Consider the following 24,205-nt stretch of genomic DNA (forward strand, 5'->3'; position numbering starts at 1 on the left):
GGAGCTCACTGGAGCCTCACAGATTTCTTTGCAACTCTCTGCAAATCTATAATTATTTCAAAAGAAGCAACTGAAAAAAGCCATCAGCCTTCCCTCCACTGAGAAGCACTGCTCTTACTATTTTACTGTTTCCTTCCAAACGTGCTCTGTGTATTTGCTATTTGCCCATTTTCCTCACTTAATGTTATGCGCCAGTTTTTTTTTTTTTAATGGGCACATACCAGGTTTTTGTTGCTGTTGTTGTTTGTATGTCAGTTTTTAATCGTGAACAAATATCTGTCGATGCCTCCGATGGCTCACCTTGACCCACCTTCGCTGTGAGTCTTTACAATGAAATCTCCCCAGGTGAGACGATGCCAGATGGAGATGGCAGGTAGAGGCCTCCAGGTCACCCCAATCCGTTTAAAGACAGGAGCCCAAAGACGACCCAGGACCCCATACAATTTGCTCCTGGATTCGGACCAGATCCCCACTCTCCCGAAAAGATTCAGAACCAGCTGGGGTTGGACAGGAATATCCTCAAATTGAGGGCTCCCTCCCCTACCACACCATGATGGGGCCTGGCCCGTGAAGGCAGGACAAGAGCGGTGGGGGGCCGGACCAGCATGATCACAGGTCCCGCCTCCCCCAGAGCCACACTCCCCGGAGAAAATTCTTACATGGAAGCTGTGTGTGCAGCCATTCGAAGGAGCTCTGGCTTTCCTTCAGGATGGCGGGGCCAGGGCCACCTGGGCAGGTGGCTAGACCCGCTGGACTTGTTCCCCTGGAATGAGACTTCTGAGGCCCAGACCTGAGTCCACACACAGCGGGGGAGGGGTGCTCGCCAAGCTCTGGTCCGGTGCGGGCCTCAGGTCTCCCTGCCGGCTCTTGAGTTTCCAGGAGGCTCAGTGCTCAGACGCTGGGCCTGCTGCCCAGGCCTGGGGGCACCACAGACTCCTCTGGGACAGGGGAGTAGGGCCCCCCTCCATCCCACACCCCCACCTCTCTTCTAGCTGAGAAAAGAGCTCCACGAGCGCCCCACCCAGGGGTCTGGGAACCTGGCTGGCACGGGGACACACCGACCTGTGTCCGCAGAGCAAGGACTCCAGGTGACCACAGGGCGCCAGGTGAGCACAGCAGAGCAGGCGCGGGCTGAGGGCCTGGGGAGGGCGGGGCAGAGCACCTGGGGCTGGGATCCACCCCCCAACCCTACCCTCAGCGCCGGCTCCCTGCCCTGTCCACAGAGACATCCTCCCAGAGCCTCTGCAGACAGACCCTGCCTGGTGGCCCGAGCTCCACCTGGGACCCCACTTGCTGAAGATGACGAGGACCCGTCCTTCCAGCCACCAGCGGAAGTCAGACAAGTACAAGCTGGGTGCGACCGGCACTGCCTTTGGGCTGGGTCAGCACAGACAGACCCAGGCGGTCACGCGGGCTGGGGGGCGCCATGTCTGCTGCGGTTCTGGGGGTGGGGTCCTTAGAGCCTAGAACGGTGCCTGGGCCAGAGTATCATAAAGATCTGTGGAAAGGAGAGCGAGAGGGGCGGAGGAAGAGGGAAAGGATGGCTTTTTAAATTCACCCTTAGAGAAGGATGTTCTATACTATGCCACCTCCACCCCTGAGGCTGGAGTGGGGCCCCCAGAGCTGACCCTGAAACCAAGACTGGAGTGGAAGAGCTTTATTTGGGGGTCACTGTAGGAAGCAGCCAGAGGGGGTGGGCAAGGCGCCGATGTTGGGTGTGCTCCTGAGGGTCCTCGCTGTGGGCACCCCTGCTGGGGGCCTTGGAGCCTGCGGACCCCCAGCAGCTGGGCCAGGCTCTGGCTCCGGGCTTGTGACCGGAGCCGAGGGCAGAGCCGCAAGAGGCCAGAAGGGGGCGCGCGGGGAAAGTGAGCACCAGAGCGGCCGGCCCCCTCCTGGGCGTCTCCCCGCTGGCTGAGGCTGGAGCCGCCTGCGTGCAGTTGTCTGGACCACAGCTTCGGGGCTGCCTGGACCACAGCCTGGACCACAGCTTCCGGGCTGCCTTTGCACCCCAGTCTGCATCACCTGGCCTTGTTAGATCAGATGGCTTCCTGTGCATGCATGGCCCCAGGCCCGGCAGGATGATTGGCTGGTCCCCGAAGAGGATTCAGCACAGCTAGCCTGACTCCTTCCTGCCCCTTCCCCAAGCCCAGGTGCCCCTCGACGCTGAGCTGGGAGGCGCGGGGGCAGACGGGAATTACGGCCCGGGGAAGGGGAAGGCGGGAAGGCTGAGCAGTGGCCTTCTGGTCTCAGACCCGCAAGGTCCACAATGTCCACTGAGTGGCCACCAACAGCTCCTGCACTCACAGCTCAGCGGCCCGGGAAGCATCGCACCCCTGGGGACCCAGCTGCTGTCCTGGGCTGCGGCTCACAGGCTCTGAGTGGGCCAGGTGAGGCGCCCACCCCAGCCAGAGTTTAGCAGGACGTGTCACCAGACAGAGGGGGATGATGCTGGCATGCAAAGAGACAGCAGGCGAGCCGTGCAGAGAGCCTTTCCTGTCCCAGGACAGTCGCTGCCGGCCCTGGGCTCCCCTCCTCCCACAGGAGGGCTGTGCTGTCCGGCGCCATTCTCCTTACCTGCCCCCAGGACCCCTCCTGGTGCCGGTCCCCTCTCCAGGGCTGGCCCTGCTCACCCTCATTCCCGCCCCACCCACCTACCCTCCCCAGGCACCCGGCCCAGCCATCAAGGCCCCTCCCTTTCCAGGCCACGTGCAGCCCTTGATACATCTTGCACAGTCTTGTCACACTGGCCCCTCTGCTCCTTCTCCTAGTGCCGCCCCCCCGTTTTGTGGCCACACTGGCTGCTGTGGTCCCCGATCTTTGTGGACCTCTAGCGGAGAGTCCTTGTGGTGTCCTGGGGCCTCACGGCATTCAATCCGCACTGAGGTGAGCTGGTGCTTGGCGGTTAAAGCTCTGTGGTCACCATCTCGACATTCTTAATACTTCGTCTTTGAATGTACGTTTTGTAAAGTGCTGTCCAATGGGACAAAGGGGCACGTGGCAGGGATTTGGGGCCTCCCAATATCCCTTCCCCTAGGACCGATTCTTGGCCGCCCACTCCCCTGTCCCCCAGCCAGTGACCATCACTGACCCTTGCCCCAGCAGGGGTCTAGGGGTGAACACAGAGGAACATTGATTGACAGGGATGGGCCCCAGGGGTCTACGACAGTCTGTGTTCCTCTGTGGGAGCCCCCTGACATTAAAGAGCAAATAATAAATAATAACCGCCACCACAGGTCAGAGAAAGATGCGGAGGAAAGGGAGGCAAGGCCTCTTCCTGCTTCTGGAACAAGGCCCCAGGTTTTCACCCTGCACTGTGGCGGCCCCGCTGGGCCGGGAGCTCACCTGCATCCTCTCACTGCCAAGGTCGATGCCCCCTGAGTTGGACGAAGCTGCAGAGCAACTCAATCCCTGCTGTTGTATCAACCACCCAGCAGGGTGCGTCCCGCTCCCACAGCTGTGAGACATCCGGGCCCCAAACCACCTGGCACTGTCTCTGGGGACAGATGGTTGTTTGCTGCTGAGGCCAAAGGTGCCCTTGACCAAGTGGAACTCAGACACCACAAGTGCAGCTCCCGGAAAAGCAGGGTGGGAGCTGACGGGCATGACCGGCACGGGCCGGGGGGGGGCTGCAGGGGCCCCAGGGAAGCGGCAGGGCCCAGGGGTGCCTCCAGCCGGCCCTAGACTAGCTGTGCAGCCTGGGCAAGCTTTACCTTCTGGGAGGCTTACCAGCTCCAGGAACCCAGAGCTGCTTCTATCTCACCAGTTTGCTCTCTACCTGTTAGATGGTTCACCTCCCCTACACCAAGCTGTCTTCCCAGCACCCAGCAGTGGACACAGGCATGGCCCGGGCTGCGGGAGCTCCTCTTCCAGTGGGTGGGCAGTCAGCTCTGCGCCCTGGCTCCCAGGCCTAGCTGGTGAGGGTCTGCCTGTCCTGAGCCTCAGTTCTGGGATGGGCCCCAGAGGCCTTCCCCAGGTCAGGCTGGCATCCCTCCTGGCTCCATCGGAGCTCTGATCCAAGGTGCCCCGTTTACCCCCATCTCTCTCCCCTCTGGGTCGTGGGGCAGCATGAGGCGCATCCTCTGCCCTTGAGCCTTCCCCTCAATGAACGATCAAGCAATCAGCACTTTGCAGGCTGTGAAGCATCCCCCCACCTCAGGGGCTCTGTGGGGCAGGGACCGCCTGTACCCCCAGAAGCCCACACGTGCAGGGCACATAGTCGTGCTCGGTTAACACTTACGGAATTAGGGACCCAATGAGACACTTAAGAGAGGCAATTTCAAAACTGTAAAGTGCTGTAAATTATAGGAGGCACGTCAAGGTTACTCCTGAGCTGGGGCGCAGGAAGAGCCCGAGAACGTGAGCAGGTTTGTGGGGTATGAAGCAGCTCCAGAGAAAGTGCAGAGAGGGTGGTTTCTGGAAGGAGGCCATTGATTAGGGATGAGCCCCGAGAGTTCAGGTGAGAAAGGGACCGGGGAGTGGCTGACGCCAGCACGAGCACCTCGATCACCCCTCGGGTGGCCAGGTGTCTTTGTGTGCAGGCCCCTGGAGGCCAGCTGTTGGGTGAGCCCTGTCCAACCCCCAGGGGGCAGTTTGCTCCAGCCAGGTGGTCACCTGAACTCAGGGCCAGCACCCTTTAAGCCCCACCCCCAGCTCGGCAGAAGGTCTCCTTGCCGGTGAATCCAGAGGCCTCTCTTGGGGGTGACCTGCCAGATCTAACATCATGCAGGTGGCCAATGTGCGTGCCCTCTGACCCAGTGATCTGCCTGCGGGAACCTCCCTCTAGGTGTCCCTGCACAGATGTACATGTGCATCAGGGCCAGCAAGGCTGGCACAGCCTGGGAAGGACCTTCTGCCTCCCACCTTGTACCTTTCAGTACGTAGATGAGGTGCTCTTGGTTTGTTTGTTTGTTTTTTGGCCGCGCCGCGTGGCTCCTGGGATCTTAGTTCCCCGACCAGGGATAGAACCCGGGGCCATGGCAGTGAAAGTGCTGAGTCCTAACCACTGGACTGCTGGGGAAGTCCTAGATGAGGTTTTTCACCACGTGCTTACGTGCCTGTGAAACAAATAGAAAATCAAACCTCTTTAAATCAATGCTGGAAATGTTTAGACGATCCCACCCCAGCTGTGTACGGCAGGGAGGGGGTGCCTGAGGGTGGAAGGACCCGGATGGGGTGGGCTTCCTCTGCCACTGGACACACCTGACAGGCGACCCCTGAGCTATGTGCCTGCATGGACTTGGCTCCTCCCCAAAGCTGAAGGGTGACCGGGGTCAGGTGGGGGAGGGCAGGAGCGGAGTGCTCTGGGCAGCGGGGAGAGCCTGTTGGTCCCAGCACAGACCCGGGGCCGGGCAGCCCCTGCCTCAGAAGTCCCCGTGCTGTTCCAAAGCCTGAGCTGACCAGCGTCACTTGAGTGCCCCACACCCCCTCCCTGTGCCAGGAGCCGGGGCAGTTTCTCCCACTCCCTTCACGGCCGGACCATGGCAGTGACCCTCTGCAGTAACAGGAAGCTCAGCTCCAGACTCCGTGACTCCACCCTTCCTGTGTCCTCAGGCCTGGCAGAGGAAAGGCTTCCCCAGGGCTGGTCTGGGAGCCTCAGCCCCTTGTGCTGGGCCCACAGAGTCCCCACCTTGGGCCTCCGGGGGCCTATGCTTCCTGCTCTGAGCGGCCCTCACACCCCCCTCTCCCTGAGATCAGTGAGGACCACTGCCATATTTCCCAGCTGGCAGGATGGCAGCCCGGGGTGGGCCCAGGTGGTGGCTATCAGATCCTGCCTGCCCCTTCCCTGGCCAGCAGGCCGGTGTGGCCATACCTCCGCAGGCCTCTGGTTTCCGGGGCCACTCCTTCCACCGCTCAGCCCCTGTAACTCGCCTCCAAATTTTTCAGTTGCCATTATTTGTGATCCCTGTACTGGTTGAATAGTGTCCCCCCAGATTCCTGTCCAAAGGATACCTGTGAATGTGACCTTATTTGAAAATAGGATCTCTGTAGATAGAATGAAGTTAAGATGAGGTCATACTGGATTAGGGCGGCCCTAAATCCAATGATGGTGTCTTTATAAGCAGAGGAAGACTCAGAGGCAGAACACAGGGAGAAGGCCATGTGTTGACAGAGGCAGAGAGCCAGCATTCCAGGCCTTCAACATTCAGCAGATCTGGGCCTTGCGAAGATGTTACACCTGCCAGAGCCAGAAAAGAAGAAAAGGGACCCACCCGGAAGCCATGTTGGGGAGTGGCCGAAGGGGCAACCAGGCTGGGGGCCTGGTGTGGGGTGGGCTGGGAGTGAGTGGGGAGAGAGAAGTGGTCTCCCTGCAGGAAGGTGGAGCCAGGAAGGGGCTGTCCATCTCTGAGGAGAGACCAAAAGGCCCCTAGCAGGTCCTGGACTAGGGCAATGTGCAGGGCTGAACTCTTTTCCTCCCTGTGGTCAAGAATCTAACATGCAACTATGATTATAAACTGGGGAGCCCCTTGGAGACCCAAGAGAGTGCTCACACAGCAGCACCCTCGGGGAACCTCGAGTCCAAGGCTCCGCGGGGACGGAGGCTGCAGAAGCGCAGGAGGAGCTGCCCCGAGGACCGCAAAGCTCAGGGCCTGGGCGCCCCTCCGAGGGCTGTTGGAGGGGCGTTTAGGGGCGAGCTTCGGGGTAGAGTGGACTGCAGCCTGGCTATAAGTGGCTTTCGGTGGGTGGCCGCACTCGCTGGCTGAAGCTTCTTCACATCTGAAGAACCAGCGCGGGGGTGCCACCAGGCTCACAACCTGCGCCAGTCTGCGCCTGCACGCGCCACGAGGCCGCAGCATCACCGCCCCCGCTGCGGCTGCGGGCGCGAGGTCCGACAGATGCACACCTGCGGGGCGGTCCCCGCGGCGCCACTGGACACGCCCATGTGACGGCCCAGGCTCGCCCCGCCCTGCCGCGCGAGACTGGGACCCGGGCGTGAGATCCGTCCCGCCGGGCGGCGACGCGCAGGCGCGGCGCGTGGCGGCTCGTCGACCTCCCGGCCTGCCCCGCGTTCGCTGACGTCGCGCAGCCTCGTCCCCGCTGCCGCCGCCGCCACCGTAGTCGCCGCTGCTGTCGCCGCCGCTGCAGCTGCTGCCGCCGCCGCTGCCGCCATTGGAGTCTGCGCCTCGTCAGTGCGTCCCGTCCCGCGCCCGCCCGCGAGCGGCCCGCGCGCCCAGCCACCGCCGCCGCCGCCCGGCCGGCGCCCGGGGAGGAGGCGGCGGGCCCGGGGCTGCGAGAGCGCGGGTGACAGGCCCGGCCTCGCGGGGAGGCCCGAGCCGGCGGGCGCCCCGGCCCCGCACCGCGCCGGCTGTTCATGAAGCATGTCGGCCACCAGCGTGGACCCCCAGGTAGCGGTGGGGCCGGGGTCGCGGGGCCGGGTGCCGGCGTCGCGGGGGCCGCTCGCGGAGCGGGAACTCGGGGTCGCGGGGGCCGGGGTCGCGGGGCCCGGGTCGGGGTCGCGGGGGTCGGCGTCGCGGGGCCGGGCCGACGTCGCCCGGGACCGCGGGCCCGTTGGGGCCGGAGCGCGCCGCCCGCCGGGAGGGGTTCTCATGGGTAACTTTGTTCCCCTCTTCCCTGGTGCTGTCCGCTCGCGCGTCTGGGCCTGCGGCGAAGCAGAGAACAAAAGGACAAGATAATAAAGGTGAGCGAAGTCCGGATGGTGGTGCGGGCCGGGAGCGGAGGGGGCGGCGCTCGCCGAGAGCCGGGCGCGCGTGTGGGGGGAGGAGAGGTCTTGGAAGCGGCAGCCAGAACCGCGGGAGTTTTTCTCCCTCCTCTTCGGGGAGATGAAACTTTAGGCTGTGATATTGGGGGAGACGTAACAGGTCGGCAACAAGGAGTTTTCAAGGAGAAACAAGCAAATCGGTGGTGAGAGTAACTCCATCTCTCCCTCCCACGGCAGGCTGGTTGATTGGGGTGGGGGAAGGGAAGGAGGCCCGGGGCCGAGCGACCTGCCTGTCTGCGGCCCCAGGTGTGGGACTGGCCCTGGGGCGGCCGCTGGCCCTTGGCCCTGTACGCTGGCGCCTTACCCCAGTCGTAAAGCCCGTGTATTTTGAGCCTCTTGGGATACTCTGGCTTGGGGTCCACCCCCAAAACTCCGTCTTGGGAGAACGGGTGACGCTTCATGTTTACTCCAAAGACTGTTTTGAACTAGTGTTTGTGTTACTCGGGTGTAACCAAATACGGTTATCATGTTTTGAGATTGGAGAAGGCCCAGCACTTATTTACCTTTCCCTTCCTTTCCTGGCTGAGCGTGGTGACAGTGGAAAATAAGAGCACAGCCAGATAACAGTTAAGAAGCGTCGTTCAGTTGCAGGCTTCCCAGCTTTGCTGCCCACGTAGCCAGGCTTCGGGAAGCACCGTCCTCTGTCTGGCAGACATAGATCTCAGACCACATCATCTTTACTAAAACCTGGTTACGAGTTCCTTGCATTATTTTGTCTGCACCTCTATTTTGTCAACATCTATCAAAGTACAATTAATTTTTATCAGAAACGTAACCTAAGTTATTGAAAGTTTTGCATCAGCTTTCTAATTAGTTGTGTAAGTATCAGTTCTGTAATGTCTGTGCCCTTTTTTAAGTAAAAGTGATTTCTAGTAGGAGTTGATGGGTATAAACTTGACTATTTTTAATTTCTGTGATTAAAAATAATTTTTAAAAAATTCAAAGGTAATATTTTGCAACTTCTCATTCTAGTACAAAATGGTTCTTTGCATCAGAAGGATACAGTTCATGACAATGACTTTGAGCCCTACCTTTCAGGACAGTCAAACCAGGTGAGTTTATCTTTTTTTTCTTTAACATTTTTACATTTATCTTGACTGAGGTTTGTAATAAACCTTTATGAGCGTATTTCTGACTTTATCATCCTAAACAACAGAGAAGCAGACTATAAAGTACTAGAAATAAAGGAGGAGGCTGAGAAAGGCTTGTGTTGAAGAGCAGCTTCACGTTGAAGGTGGGGCCTGAGTGCGGGGAAGCTGGTTTTCTCTCTGGAGGAAGTGGCGCCCCACGCGCCTGGCAGGCACGCGGGATGCTCGCGGCCTCGGCGCTGGTGGGTGAGTGCTGCCCTGCGTTAGACAGAGTGCGGTGCGCATAGTTCTTTGAAGTTTTCCGGTGACTTTTTTTAGCTCTGGGTGGTTGGAGTTTTGGTCTGGGAGCAGCTACAGCGGGACTCGAGTGAGGCTCCGGCCTTAGGGTCTTCACACCACTGCTGACTGTGACACTTCTTCGATGGCTTGCCCTCTCTGTGCTTGCTTCCTTTTCTTAGGACAGTTGGGAGAGGTGGCTCCTGATAGAGTTGTGGGGAGGGTGAGACTAGATGGTGCCCAAAGAGCTCCAGGCGGTACCTGAGTGAGTTGTAGCCCCCTGTTCTCTCAGGTGTTGCAGGCTTTCTCAGCTTTGGCACTAAGGGGATTGTGGACAGAAACACTCTCTGTTTGGGGGGGCACTGTAGGATGTTGAGCAGCCTCCCTGGCTTTCATCCGTGAGATGTCATTAGTATATGCGTACCACCCTCCGCATAACAACCAAAAATACCCAGCACACGTCTGCTGGGGGGTTAAATTGTCCTGGATAAAACCACTGGGCTAGTTGGAGTTGAGATTTAAGCAAAAGATCTGCCGCTTTTAAAATGCGCAGTGTATGTTTGCTTTAGAGCAAAATCAGGCCCTGCCTCTTCCCTGTGGAATGAAACTAGTCTGCCCTTCTGTAGAACGTCTTAGAACTTTTCTCCATTCTTCTCCTCCTGCTGCACTTGGCAAGTCAGCAGCTGAGGAGCCTGAGAGACCCTGTTCAGAGGGGCCCCCTGAGGGCCCACCCCTCCTCTGGGCAGGACAAGGGACTGCTCGGTGATGGGCTTTCAGCCAGAGGTGATGGCAGGAAGTTAAGTGGACTTATTTATTTCTCTTACATGATTTGTTTTAGCAGTGTTATGTATTGATTTTAACCAAAAGTTAAAGGGAGGGAGTTGCTTCACTTGAAATATTTTTTCATAAGGTAGGAGCTTTTGTTACTCAGGAGCATGTCTTTAAAAATGGAGTAGATGACTCTCTGAAGTCAGTGGAGTAGTCCCAGCTGGCTCACGCTGGAGAAGCCGTGTGGAAGGACCGTGGTGGGTTGGTGCTATCAGTGGACAGCCTTAAAATAGCCTCTTCATCCTGTGTGTTAAAATGTGTACTTGTCAGCAAGATGATTAATCAGCACATCACTTAAGAGTGAATTTATTGAGAAAACTCTTAATTGAGAACAGACCTTCCAGAAATGCCCAATTGTGTTTTTATTTATTCATTCATTTGTTTATTTATTTATTTTTGGCTGTGTTGGGTCTTCTTTTCCGTGCATGGGCTTTCTCTAGTTGCGGCGAGTGGGGGCCACTCTTCATCGCGGTGCGCGGGCCTCTCACTGTCGCGGCCTCTCTTGTTGCGGAGCACAGGCTCCAGACGCGCAGGCTCAGTACTTGCGGCTCACGGGCCTAGTTGCTCCGCGGCATGTGGGATCTTCCCAGACCAGGGCTCGAACCTGTGTCCCCTGCATTGGCAGGCAGATTCTCAACCACTGCGCCACCAGGGAAGCCCCTGCCCAGTTGTTGCAGAGTGTAGGAAGCGTGCAACACGGGTGGGCTCTTAGATCCTAGTTTTCCCGGCCTTTTCGTCGTACGGATGAGGACCCTGAAGGCCAGAGAGGCTCTGCTGTGCCTGGTGGCAGAGCCAGGCTGTGGACTGAGGGTCGGTACCTCTCACCCAAGTGTGCAGCGGGGTCCTTTGGTCCTGTGTTTGCCACTCATTTCTTCACATGGGCTGTGAGCCAGTCAAGAGTCCCTTGAGATTGTCACTGCCTCTAGATGTGGACTCTGCCGAGACGTCCAGCCCAGACTGCTAGTGAGGAAGCCGGAGCGGAGATTGGTGTGGCAGGAAGCAGTGAGCGCACACTTCCTGTCTGTGCGCTTAGCCTCTACTGAGGTGTTGTTGACGTGAGGTGAACTGCCCGTGTTTAAAGAGGACGGTTTTATATGTGGCCTTTCCCTGGTATGCGTGCGCACCTGTGGCGCCGTCGCCGCCGTGGAGGTCGGGGGCATATCCGTCAGCCCTGGGCTGCTTTCTTACCTTTTCTTAACCCAGCTGTGGTTGGTAGTAGCCAGTTGGAGACACTATGGTGTTCTGATTTGTGAAGCCTTAATGCTTCGGATGACTTGGAAAGTATTTGAAAGCGTGCCTTTCAGTTAGTTGACGGGTGCCGCACTCTAACAGGACTGCTTTGCTCGGGGTGGGTGCTGCTTCCCTCAGAAAGGCCTGGGGACCCTGCTCCTGGCGTGTTTTCCTTCCTTGCGGCGCCCCGGAGCATGCTTACGTAGCACCTCTGGATCCCCTTCTGTGACTTGAAGTACACTTCAGTCAGCTTTTTGGACATGATGGGGGAGAGAAAGCACGGGGGGTGGTGGGGGCCCAGGGGCGAGGGTGCAGGGCTCTGGGTGGGGCTCTGATGCTGCTGGATTGTCCTGCCTTCGCCCTCCTAAGGGCCTGCCTGCTTTCTGGTTCTCTGTTTTTTTCTCTGAAAGGTAAGGAAAGACTGCCAGGACCCAGAAAGTTCCTGCTCAGAGTTTTGGAGACAGTGCCTCTGAGTTTGGTGTGGGTGCTGCTGGCCGACTGCCAGGCCGAGCGTGTGGACGGAGGGGTTGCGGGGATTCTGCGTCTACACTCAGGCGCTCAGTTGTCGGCAGCCTTGTCAGCGTGCCCGGTCACGTCCGACGTAGACAGAAAGGAGAAAAGTCACCTTTTTCGTTTTTCCTCTTTAATAATTCAGCTGTGTTCTAAGTGTAATGAGAAGCATTCAGCTTTTAGGAATGTTGTATAAATTTACTCGTTTCAGGTCCTAGGGCTGATCATTTGTAGTTGGCTTAAGCTGTGCTGTTGGTCGAGTCCTCTAATGAGAGGTGGGCAGAGCCGCCTGCAGTGCTGGGGCGTGTTCCGCCACTTGAGGGTCAGTGTGGCATCTCCCCGAGACCTTGTGTCCACTGTCTCTCACATGCCGTCTGTCTTGCGTGCTCGAGCTGACACGTATGCCTCTCTGCTCTCTTGGCAAGAAGCTCCTGTCTGGCCACCCTGAAGGCTCCTTCCTTGAAAATGGTGCTCAGCTGTCACCCAGGGTTTCTGTCAGGTTTTGGGTGGGCTTTTCACCCAGCGGCACAAAGCTGGACGCATCGACGCCTTCTCGCGGCGCCTGCCGCATGCAGAGAGCCTGGGGGAGCTCAGCCCGCGGCTTCCTGCTGCTCCACGGTGGCTCCGGGGGCCTGGGCGGGGCTCAGCGGGAGCACTTGGTCACGGGCACTGGTTGCCTGTGGCTGCGTCTGGGAGCCGGGGGCGTCCTTCAGACACGGTGCTGCCGAGTGGCATCGGGACACGCTGCTCACTGCTGTGAAGCTGCTCAGAGCCGCGCACCTCAAGGCGGGAGACAAGCGCAGAAATTGTGTGGGTGTCGGAAGCCGTGGTCTCCTCTGACCTGACCTGCAGCCTGAAGCCCAGGAAAAGCGAGCGGCCAGCCGCACCCCAGGATTTTCCCCAGGAGCCGTGGGCGTGGGGGGGCCTGCCCTCAGCCCTAGGTCACTTTGTCACTGCTTTCACAATTGCCCTTGGTACCTCCCCTCTTGCATAGTTCATTCCAGCCCCTGCATCCCCCACGTAAACGCTTCTCAACATACGAGGTGCCCCGCGTGCCTTGGGCTTCTGAAGCCTTGGCCTTTCTCTCTCTCCCTCCAGTCTCCCTTCATGGTCACTGTAATGGCTGAGTCACTTTATTGTTTGTGAAACCTAAAGCATTTGAGTAATTTCAGAACTTCTCAGAAAAATGGATATAGGAATCAAACGTTCCAACTTTCAAGTAGGTGGTTCTGGTCATTGGGCATGAGGATTTTTTATAAGACTGGTTAAGTTTTGTTTTAAATATAAAAAACTTAATTGTAGAATAGGTTTATGGGTTTATCGTGTTTTACTGTTTGGTTTTTCAAAGAAAGTCATCTAGGGGTAACTGTCACGACTATTTGAGTTTATTTTGTTTGGAGTGCCCATTTTGTTTATTGCTTTTGACTTGGTCACAAGGAGGCGCCCTAAAAGTCCAACATTTGGGGGTGTCTTTTCTACTGTCACTAGACTAATTCTGCCTTGGAGACCTGTCAGCCTCCCTTTCTTGAGTCCCTGAGTTATACAAAGACTATAGTTACACATGTCACACATGAAAGTGGTCTTCGGGGGGCGTGGTTTTATCTGCGTCGTCCTTAAAAGAGTTTGTTCTATGCTGCTCCTTTGACTAGCCCCGCGATACCTCTGCGCAGAAGTATTAATGCACTGAGAGAAAGTGCGTGATTTGTCGTCATCCCTTTGGTTTCTGCACCCACGTCCCTGGCGGGTGAACTTGGGCCTCTTGACCTGGGCTGCACAGCTAACTAAGTAGATGGCATGTTTGCTGTCGCAGGAGCGCAGCTGGGGAGCGTGGTGTCTGAAGAGCCTGAGGCCGCGGCTGGGCGGGCTTCTGAGGGGCTGGGTGTGAGCTCGAGCAGCGCCCGAACCCTGCGGCACCACTGGCGGCCTTGTGTCCCAGCTCTCGGAGTGGCACAGTTCAGTTTCGCTGTGACTCAGGGCTGGGACAGTCAGCCCGAGCACTGCGGACAGCGGGCCTGGAGCCCTGGTGGTGGGGCGGCGCGGGGGGATGCGGACCGCAGCAGGGAAGGCCCCACGGGTTCTCCTGCTGTTCCTGGCAGCTTTGCCTGTTACCCCGGTGCTTCACTCTTGGAGTTTGGAAGGAGACCCGGCAGATGTGGTAGGAGACGGGTTGGCAGTAAGATGGGGATGAAAATGGATTCAGTTCCCAGCACCGGAGGTCACTGCACGCAGCCTGCCGTGCACCGCGCGGCCTGGTGGGGACAGACGACGTCGGGAGGGCTCGGCCAGGGCCAGCTCGGAGCCAGGGGATGGCGGTGCGGGTGGCACGCGGCATCTTCTTAGTAAACCACAGCTTCTTCCCCTGTGAGCTTGAAGTGAGGCGTCTTCGTTCCTTTTGTTGTATGAATTTTAAGTGTTCAAGGGAGAGCTGCAGCCCAGGTTACTTCACGGTTTTCCAGTAAAGAGCTGCAGCCTCACTGGTGCTCTCCCCACAGTGACCTGCCTGCACTGACACGTTGCGGGAGGAGAGGTCGGAGTCCTCCCGGGGCTGCCTCCGCCTTGGTCCTGCGTGTGGCTGGGTGAAGGATTCAGGGGTGCCGGCTGGCTCGCTTCCTCTTCCCTGGACAGTCCTGGCTGGGGGTGGCTGAGGACTGCCCATCTGCACGATGGGGTCTGTGTGACCAGGGTGTTGGGCTTCTCCATCAATAGTGAGATTGGGGTGGACTTGAGGGACGTGCCATGGTTAACATAGTACGTGTGGTCTCATGTTCTAAGTGAAGTCCTGTTGTGCTTAAGGCTGAAGTGCGGGTCAGAAGTGAGGTGCTGGCCCCGTGGGCTCGGTGTTCCGTGGCCGTGCTCCCGTGGCTCCGGTTGGATTCGTGGCTATGTGGTTCGGAGGCCACGCAGCCCTTGGGTCCTCTCTTCTCCCGAGGGCGGTCCTTGTGTGCGAGGGAGGACGCGTTGATGTGGACCCGGCACTGCCGAGGTGGGTGCCCAGCTGATGCGGGAGGGGAGTGCTGGCCTCCCTTCAGAAGGCTTGTCCCCATTGTGCTGTTGAGGCGCCGGTGGGCGCCGAGGTCAGAGGCTGGAGGCTTCCACCGCTGGGGCTGCGCCACCTCGCTGGGCAAGTCCGCCACCCTGGCCTCCCAGGGACTTACTCTCCTCAGAGCAGCCCCTCCCGCGGGCACAGGGTGGGTGGAGGCAAGCAGGGAGGCGGGGCTGGGGGGCTGCAATGCGGGGGCCGGAGTCACGGAGACCCTTTGCAGGGCAGTGGCTCAGGCGGCTCCCCTGCACTCAGAGCGCTGACAACGGCCACTCGTCTGGCGGCGTTTTCTACCTCCTGAGAATCTCAAGGATTTGTGTTGACAGGCTAGCAGTTATTACTACATTTAAAAAGCGATTCTGGAATAGTCTGCCGTCAAGTGGAGCAGCCAGCAGGAAGGAGACGTGATTCCTGAAGCCCCAAGAATCCTAGGATGGGACAGGGAGGGAGGAGGTGGCAGTGGAGACCGGCAGAGGGTACCTGGGTCAGCACCATCACGTGCTGGGCCGGGATGTGCTGAGGAACTGGCCTGTCCTCCACGGGGACTTCTGAGGGTTCCACAGAGGTACTCCCTGTTCTCATTCCAGTGAAGCAGAGCCTCCTCCAGTCACCTGGGACACCAGCCACCCTCTGCCGGCCAGGGCAGCGGGTCCTCTGACTGGACGACAGGTGCGGGCTGGGGGAGGAGGTCTCCAGCCGCCACTCTGCTTGTAGAACTTTCTGGTTACTTGGGAGAGCTATGCAGAAATCGGACCAGAGAACTCCACGTTTGCCCCCGCTCTTGCTTTTCCTTCACAGCCTTTCCGCTCTCGGGCCCGGTTCTGACCAGGACCCCTGGGTGAGTCTCTCTCCAAGGAGACGTCTTCCCAGAACTGCTGACCCCAGGTCTAAACCCGGCCCTGGGCAGCTTTCCTGAGACTCCCCCCCCCCCGCCCCCCACCTCGAAGGGGAGGCCCTGCAGCTACTTAAACTCCTCCCAGGGGTTCCGGCCATCACACGGAGGCACGTTCTCAGTAAGGGTCTCCCCGCCGTAGCCAGCTCCCCTCTGAGAGCCCCAGGAAACGGTGGGGACTGAGGGGGCCAGACCCCTTTGGGCTCGGGTAGGGGCGGGGCGGGAGTCCTGGGGGCCATCCAGGTGAGTCATCAGCAAGCCTGTAGCCCTGAGTGCGTGGCTGCTGTTGGAAGTGTCTGCTGCCTCTTTAAAGCTTTCTCACTTGGCGCTGTGCAGCCCGTGCTGTCAGTGTCCTGCGTAAGCATTATTGCCAGTGGGACAGAGACCTGTTCCTCAGGCTGAGTTCCTTGAAGTGGGTCACTCTTCAGGGTGCAGTGGAGGGCTTGCTGAGAAGATTGCTGTCGCCTAACTTGAATCCAGATCAGTTGCAAGGGACCCTTTGTGTTTGGAGTGGCGTCTGGGCGTCGCCCTCTCTGTCCTGGCTGGGCCCCCTGGGAGGGGAGCCGGTGCTGCACAGGCCCGTTCCCCACCAGCCCGCGCTGAAGTAGGCGCGCTTGACGTGGCAGCGCCTCCTCCGTGTCGGGGCACGACTAACTCATCACGTGCTTGTTTCCGCAGAGTAACAGTTACCCCTCAATGGCCGACCCCTACCTGTCCAGCTATTACCCACCATCCATCGGATTTCCCTATTCCCTCAATGAGGCGCCATGGTCTACCGGAGGGGATCCTCCAATCCCATACCTCACCACCTACGGACAGCTCAGTAACGGAGACCATCATTTTATGCACGATGCTGTTTTTGGGCAGCCCGGGGGCCTGGGGAGCAACATCTATCAGCACAGGTTTAATTTTTTTCCCGAAAACCCCGCCTTCTCGGCCTGGGGGACGAGTGGGTCCCAGGGGCAGCAGGCTCAGAGTTCAGCTTACGGGAACAGCTACACCTACCCGCCGAGCTCCCTGGGCGGCACGATCGTGGACGGACAGACGGGCTTTCACAGCGACACCCTCAACAAGGCCCCTGGAATGAACAGCCTGGAGCAGGGCATGGTGGGCCTGAAGATCGGGGATGTCACCACCTCTGCAGTCAAGACGGTGGGGTCAGTCGTCAGCAGCGTGGCGATGACGGGCATCCTTTCCGGCAACGGCGGGACGAACGTGACCATGCCGGTGTCGAAGCCGACCTCGTGGGCGGCCATCGCCAGCAAGCCCGCCAAACTGCAGCCGAAGATGAAGGCGAAGAGCGGGCCCGCCGTCGGGGGCGCGCTGCCTCCTCCGCCCATAAAGCATAACATGGACATTGGCACCTGGGACAACAAGGGGCCCGTGCCCAAGGCCCCGGCTCCGCAGCCCCAGCCGGCCCCCCAGGCGGCCCCCCAGCCCCACCCGGCCGTGCAGCCCCTTCCCGCCCAGCCTCCCCCTCTGGCCCCAGCACAGCATCCGGGCCCCCAGCAGCCGCCCCAGACCCGCTGGGTCGCCCCTCGCAACAGAAGCACGGCGTTCGGGCAGAGCGGGGGGACCAGCGGCGACAGTAACTCTCCCGGGAGCGCCCAGCCCAGCGCCGCCCTGAGCCCGGAGTCCCACCCTGTCCTAGAAAAACTGAAAGCCGCCCACAGCTACAACCCCAGGGAGTTTGACTGGAACCTGAAGAGCGGGCGCGTGTTCATCATCAAGAGCTACTCGGAGGATGACGTGCACCGCTCCATCAAGTACTCCCTCTGGTGCAGCACGGAGCACGGCAACCGGCGCCTGGACAGCGCCTTCCGCGCCCTCGGCAGCAAGGGGCCCGTCTACCTGCTCTTCAGCGTCAACGGCAGCGGCCACTTCTGCGGGGTGGCTGAGATGAAGTCACCCGTGGACTACGGCACCAGCGCCGGGGTCTGGTCCCAGGACAAGTGGAAGGGCAAGTTCGACGTGAAGTGGATCTTCGTCAAGGACGTGCCCAACAACCAGCTCCGGCACATCCGGCTGGAGAACAATGACAACAAGCCGGTCACCAACTCCCGTGACACCCAGGAGGTGCCCCTGGAGAAGGCGAAGCAAGTGCTGAGGATCATCGCCTCGTACAAGCACACCACCTCCATCTTCGACGACTTCTCGCACTACGAGAAGCGCCAGGAGGAGGAGGAGGTGGTGCGCAAGGTGAGTCTGGGTCCCGGGGGTGGGGTGGGTCGCTGGCAGGGACGGGGGACGTTTCAGTGGTCGTCACCCCAGAACCCGGGGTCCTTTTCCAGTTGTTAAGAAACACTGGTGCACACACTCCTGTAAAGGAGCTGCGGGTAACTTGCTCCTCTTCTCTTTGTGAAGCATGGTGTTCTCTAGAACAGCGCTTCCTCGTCTTTGTCCAGCCAGGAGCACTTAGAAATAATGTTCTGTGGCCCCGGGGTGGGCAGGCGAGGCTGCTGGGGCAGATGTCCCCACCGAGGGCCTCCCTGGGCGTTGCCCTCAGCAGTGGGGACGCTCTGGTCTAGGGGTCGCTGCTTATTTCTCTCTCGAAAACCCAATATCCTGCAGTTTCTGGAAACCTGAGTTTGCTCGTCTAGTAGAAGGGCAGGGGGAGGGAGAGGTTGGAATGCAGGCGGTTCATAACTGAAATGTGTGCATCTGGAGTCACAGCGAAAACCCTTGGGTGGGTCTCTGAGTGGGTCCCAACCTCCTGTGACAGCCCACGGAGTGAGTCTGCGCTGTAGGAGATCAGGGCTCAGAGACCCGTCAGTTGGCCCGGAAATGGGAAAAATAAGGACATTGTGACACACTTGGCAAAGCCACTTTGTTCAAGAGAGTTCATCCTGAGATTCTTTCTGCTTTTTTGGTGTTAAAATGTTCTTTCTTTCATGAAATGTCAGTTGATGATAGATGGGTTTTCAACCCCTGTTTAGTCCTCTGTATTAGAAAAAAAAAGCGTTACCCATCTGGGAAGTTCAGTGTCCTGAGTGTTTTCCAGCAGAAAGGCTTGTAAACGGGATGTACAGAGAACACAGTGCTGGTAGCAGTTTTAAAGTTGTACAAAACTAACAGCTCACAGTTTGCAGAACTTTGAAAGCAGGTTGGTCCCACTCTCACTCTTGGGCGGAAAGGAGAAGGGCTTGTTTCCAGTTGCTGCGAAATTGGGTATAAAATGAAACGCTGAGTTGCTGGATTTGCGGGGACAGGACGGAGATCATGCTCACGAGACTTGACGTCCCTGGTGACTGGGCGCCGGCTCTGCGTGTGTGGCGTCTTAGGTGCTGTGGCCCGGGGTTCTGCTGGTTGTGATGAGCTGAGGGGTGAACTTCTGCCCCGCCCCGGTGGGTGTTTGAAGGTGCTGGTGGCCTAGAACTTGCTCGTGATGGTGCTGGCACGTCAGGAACGGGCGGAGGAAGGAGCAGCCCTCCCTCAGACCCTCGGGGCCGAGGCTTCCAGGTGTTACTGCAGGGGGCTCGGCCGGGGTGTCCTCTGTCGCTTTGTCGGCTTCGCTGTGAGGCTTCCCCGGGCTGCTCCTCCCTCCCCCTGGGGCAGCGAATGCTCCAGAAGCAGGTGAGCGCCTGCGAGGAAAGGTGCGCGAGCCAGCTGGGCTGAAAGCCTTTGTCCACAGGAGTCAGTGTTCCATTAATTCATATTCTGGAAGCCCGACCTCTTGCTGTCCTGGTGGCCTCTCTCAAGCTCGCTGGGCTGTAGAGGAGTGGGGGTGGGTCTCAACTTGGCCCCAGAAACTTCCACCAGGATGCTTGTCTCCAGGGTTCATTCTGGAGTCGGCAGCTGGCACTGCTTTCCATGCAGGAGTTGGGTGTGTCCTTAAGAAAGACGTGTACTGAGATGAGTTTGGGAGCAGCTCCCTTAAAACCCTGAGCTTGCTGGCGAGGCTACCGTCACCAAGAAGGCCGCCCTGGGGACTCTCAAGAAGTCCTTTTGTTTATCAGCTGGAGTTTGACTCCATTGCTTTGAAATGATCATGACGCTTAGAAACACGTCGTGTTGAAAGGTAAGATGCACTTGCCGTTCTGCAGGAGTGCTGGCTGGCCTGCACCTCCGCCGTCCATCTGAAAGCCAGCTGGCTCCTTAGGGAAGCACCAAGTCCTGTGGCAGCTGGGTCAGACCCAGCCCTGCAGGCCTCTGGGTATTAAATGTAGAAACAGCCACTCCTTAGGGCGCTTAAAATAGTGCAGGTTTTAAGTGACAGTGGGAGTCAAGCTGAAGAGTTCCTCATACGACTGGACTGGCCACGGTCCAGGGTCAGCTCTGCACAGGCACGGCAGCTCAGTGGAAAACCGGGCAGAGACAGGGTTAGGAGTGCGCCGCCTCTGTTGGGTTTGCTGTGAGAAGAGGCCGGTCACCGTCTCGGGTGGTGGTCCTTGTAATGGTTGAAGGGAGTCGGGGCTTTGGGAGGTGCCCACCCTCGTCGGCACCACTCCAGCCGCAGCCACTTGGAACTGGAAAGAGAGGCTTGCATTGCTCTCCAGGAGGGGCGGTAGCTGTGGTCCTTCTCGGAGGCTGCAGAACACAGAGCTCCTAATCCTTCCAGGTCAGAGTGCAGGGTGGGGAGGCAGTGTTAATTCTTGGAGCTGCGGCCATCCACCCACCCAGCCCGGCCGGCTCACCCACGTGCTCTGGGGCTTTTCAGGACGGTGAGACGGTTTGAAAAGCACCGCAGGTGCTCCTGAGTGTTGCCCTGCCCTGGTGACGGCCCGGAGGATGTGGGGGAATCGGCGTCTTATGAACCTCAAGACACACGCGGTTCGTTTCTAGCAAAAGAGGGGGTTTTGCTCGCGTTGTACTTTACACTTGTCGTGATCCCGAATGTTCGGGAGTTGCGTCATCGACCAGCCCCTGTCCAGCAGTGTCCTTTACCAGCTGCGTCCTGGTTGAGGGGGGCAGGAGGAGGGGGACTTTTCCATGTCTCAGCTGAATCGTAAGGAGAGGCCTAGATGGCTTCCGGCAGGCAGGCAGCCGTGGGGAGGGACGGAGCTGTGGGTCACAGGCTTGTCACACACTTTGGGAAAGGTGGTCCTCTTGGTGGGAGGAAATAAACTGGCCAGGGGAGCCTTCCCTGCCCAGGTGGCCACCACGTCAGGCGGTTATCAGGCGCCCATTCCGTGTGGCCAGGACCCCGAAGCTCGGAACTGTCTTGGGCGGTGGCCCCTGCAGGGAGCAGGGTCCAGATCTGGCCACAGCACCTCGACCTGGAGAGAATTTGTCTGCGCGACACGTTCGCTCACTGTGTTAAGCTTCTTTTCTCTTTTTACAGGAACGGCAGAATCGAAACAAGCAGTGAGGACGAAGCAGGTTCTGTACTGTCAGACGTGGGGCTGGCGCGGTTGGAGAGTGTGTGCTTGGTGCTGTCTCTTGGCGTCGGCTCTGGCTGGCCTCGTGCCGGGCTCGACTGCTCGCATCTTTACGTTCTTTGTAGTTTATTTTTGCCCAGATGACCTGCATTTGTTTGTATTTTTTCTATGTATTATAGTATTGTAGAACTCACTAATAAAAGACTATGTTTTCGTCAGCTTATCAATCACACTGACCTAATGTGAAATATAAGTATCCTTAAAGACAAAAACCTAATCCATCCCAAAGATTTATTATTATTATTATTATTTTTGGTGAAAATTATGTTCTTATATTCACAGTCATTTAATATCTTTATATGAGACTTCTTGTCTCTCACCCCCTTTGCTTTAATAGCGAGCATAAGAAACCACGAGTCATCTGGCATTCAGCGTGTTCTGTTCAAATGCTTCCCTCCAAGATGCCGAAGTCAACAGGCTGATGACCACCTTGTCCGGCTGCTTTGCCGTTTCACCTGTTACCTGTCTGAGACGCTAATCTGCCCCTTTGATTTCTACTGGACGGAAGGATAAATTTCAGTCTCCCAGTTCGGTGAACCTGCTGTTTCCTTGGAACACGGGCCTTCCACCGCCACGCGCTCCCAGCGGCTGCTCTGCTTCTGTTCAGGCGGTGACCACCGGCCCGGGTGTGGAGGCCTTCCTCGTGGTGTGCAGGCCGTTCGCTCCCCCTCTTCTTCGCTGGAGAGCCCTAAGGCCGTTGCACGTGTCTCTGCCAGTAACGCTAAGCTTTAAACCTGGGGTCTGGTAGTCCCGGCGGCGTGGTGGATGATGTGCCACCGGTTGTAAATTCCAGCGCGTGTGTCTAGTTCTTTTCCTGATGAATGGGTACAAAAAAGCAAAACAACAGAAAACCGTTCAGAAACTGAATTTGCTGTCGTGTCTTGTGGAACGAGGGGCCTCCGAAGCACTCGCCACGGGAGTTTGAGTCGGAGCGTGAAATTGGTGTGCACGCCTGCCTGGCGCCCCGCACACGAGCCGGGCAGAGGCCTCCCGTGCGGAGCGCAGGTGCTTTCTGAAAACTGTACTCGTCAGGCCCTCCGAGTTACAGTTTAAGCCGTTTTATCTAGACTTGTATTTAGAACGTGTCACTTTCTCTGAACTGTTAACTGCCCGTACGGAGTCACAGACGACATCGGATAACTTCCTCTAGGAGAATACAAGCCTTAATAAACAATACCTATTTAGCAAGTCTGCGGTCACTTCGTTCTTCACCCCGTTTTACCGGTTAACGTTTCACTTGCGGAGCTGGTTAAAAGGGTCACTTCCAGAGGCCCGTGCGTGTCTGCCATGTGTGCCAGCCGTTTCTCACGTGTGCTTGGTCGTCGGGTGGCCTCAAAGAGCAGGTGGCTCCCGCCTCGTCACGTGGTCGGTGGGTGACGCGCTGACGGCAGTGCCGTGACAGGGTGCCCTGCCTCTTCCTGCGAGTCGGCGGCAGAGGCCGTGCCAGGATCAGCCACCAGCCGGCCTGTGCGCCTGCTCCTTGAACGGCGCAGGCTCCCAAGGTGTCCCCCGACGCTGCCGGCTCGCACCAGCCCTGGGGCAGAGGGCGGCCGCCCTGCTGGCTTTGCGGGCACTCGGGCCTGAACGTTCCCGAGGAGGGAAAGCTGCGCAGGTCGCGGTGTGGAAGGGTCAGCGGGGACCTCGCGTCACGTCTCGCTTACAAAGTGCTGCTGCTTGTCTGCCCTCCCCCGAAACCCAGCCGGTCAGCCCACCCAGAAGACCCCCGCGGGGAGTCTTAGCTCTGCGGTGGCTTCTGTCCGCCCAGCGTGCTCCACACGTCCCTCCGGCTCCAGAGGTTTCCTTGGAGGGTGTGACTGCAGACCGCGTCCTCACGGGCTGGCCCGTGGGCGGCTCTTGCGCACCGGGCGTTTAAACTGTCCAGTGACAGGGAGGCCCGGACAGAGGCGGGCTTGGCCTGCCAGTGGCTTGTGGCTCCTACTTCAGTGGGCCCTGTGCCTCGGGTCCCTTGCCATCCAGGAAACGCGGGGGGCGGGGGGGCTCATCGGGCACGACAGCAGCCTGAGCCAAGGCCCAGGAGCAGGTTCTCGTCAGGGCGCCGGGCCCTCGTGTCCCACCAGCGAACGCCGTGGCCGCCGGCGGAGTCCCTCGCTTGGGCTCCTCAGCCTGGTGTGCAGACCACTCCTGCTCCCCCTCCCCAGCCTCCCCTACACGCCCCGCGCGCTGGTTTCTCCCGCATCCTGGAGTCGCTTTTGAGCTTTGCACGCTCAACTTTTTTCGAAACCAGTGTGTTGTAAAAGGAATTTGAGCAGTTGTCCTGAACCGCGTCTTTACTCCGGTGACGGGATGAGTCACCCGGGGAACCTTTTCAAGCTGAGCGATCACCCAGTGGACCACGTCTTCCAGTACTGGAAAGGCCCCCAGAGGAGGGTGCAGGGGAAGGGGGAAGGGAACAGCCATGCGCCAGGTAGTAACTTGGACCCCTCCTCGCCAGGCAGCGGGTCCAGGGTAGGTGCCGCCCAGACGCAGCCTCAGCACCCACCCGGGGGCCGTGGCTTCACCCCTGACGGCGGCCTTCATGAGGGCAGCTCTGGGAGCGACCAGACAGGGGCCCGACCTGCTGGCCCCCGTGGTGACACAGGGCGAGGCTCCCGGCGAGGGTCCCGGCAGGTGCAGAGCCGGGAGGCGCAGGAATACCCCTCCAGGTGCAGGGCGGCTCTGGGCTCTTGCAGGCTGGCAGTGCGGGTGGTGGTTGCTCATGTGACCAGGCTGCCCTCTGCCCCGCCGGAGTCTGGGAGGGGAAGAGAGATGAGGGGCTGGTGGCCGACCCCTGCTTGACATGGTGACAGGGTGAGGTGACATGGGGAGGGCCGTGTCACCTCAGCCCTGCTTAACTGGCTTGGAAATTAGGGGCTTCCATAGGTTGAGGGGGAGGGGCTCTCCCCGGCAGGGGCCCAGCCAGGCCAGGGACCCAGGGCGCAGTGCTCCGGACGAGAAGTGGCCGGAGGCGGCGTCCAGCCCCGGAAGCACCCCTCCCACCCCCCAGGTGTCGGTTCTGCTGCCACCTCCATCCGGCAGGAGGAGACCCCGAGCCCTCTCTCTGTCTCAGACGGTTTGCTTGGGTTGGGTTAGTGGTGGCCTTGGCGTCCCCAGGGCCTGCAGGAAGTGTCGGCAGGGTGGCCAGCCTGGCCCCCGTCTCAGTGGGAGAGACTGAGGGGGGAGCAAGTACCATTTCTCAGTCTAGGTCGAGAGGTCAGGAGGGTGGGCTTGATGAGCCCCCAGAACATC

General features: G+C 59.0%; 1 protein-coding gene and 1 long non-coding RNA gene across 3 annotated transcripts; both read left to right on the top strand.

Moving 5' to 3' along the window:
- Positions 1-6,989: 6,989 nt before the first annotated feature.
- Positions 6,990-22,147, top strand: YTHDF1 (YTH N6-methyladenosine RNA binding protein F1). 2 transcript variants are annotated; one of them, XM_082359734.1, is made up of 6 exons: positions 6,990-7,343; positions 7,612-7,636; positions 8,690-8,769; positions 16,260-17,780; positions 20,863-20,900; positions 21,297-22,147. In XM_082359734.1, the coding sequence occupies exons 1-5, from the start codon at positions 7,317-7,319 to the stop codon at positions 20,887-20,889; spliced, it is 1,680 nt and encodes a 559-aa protein (XP_082215860.1). In that variant the 5' UTR covers positions 6,990-7,316; the 3' UTR covers positions 20,890-20,900; positions 21,297-22,147. The 2 variants fall into 2 exon arrangements, with proteins under 2 accessions (XP_082215860.1, XP_082215859.1); XM_082359733.1 differs by having other exon boundaries at positions 6,992-7,343; positions 20,863-22,147.
- Positions 8,903-13,037, top strand: LOC309613191. Its single transcript, XR_014235546.1, has 2 exons — positions 8,903-9,109; positions 11,550-13,037. It is a non-coding gene; the product is annotated as an uncharacterized lncRNA (long non-coding RNA).
- Positions 22,148-24,205: the final 2,058 nt, after the last annotated feature.

This window comes from Balaenoptera borealis, assembly GCF_965194805.1.
Source record: "Balaenoptera borealis genome assembly, chromosome: 16".
NCBI lineage: Eukaryota > Metazoa > Chordata > Mammalia > Artiodactyla > Balaenopteridae > Balaenoptera > Balaenoptera borealis.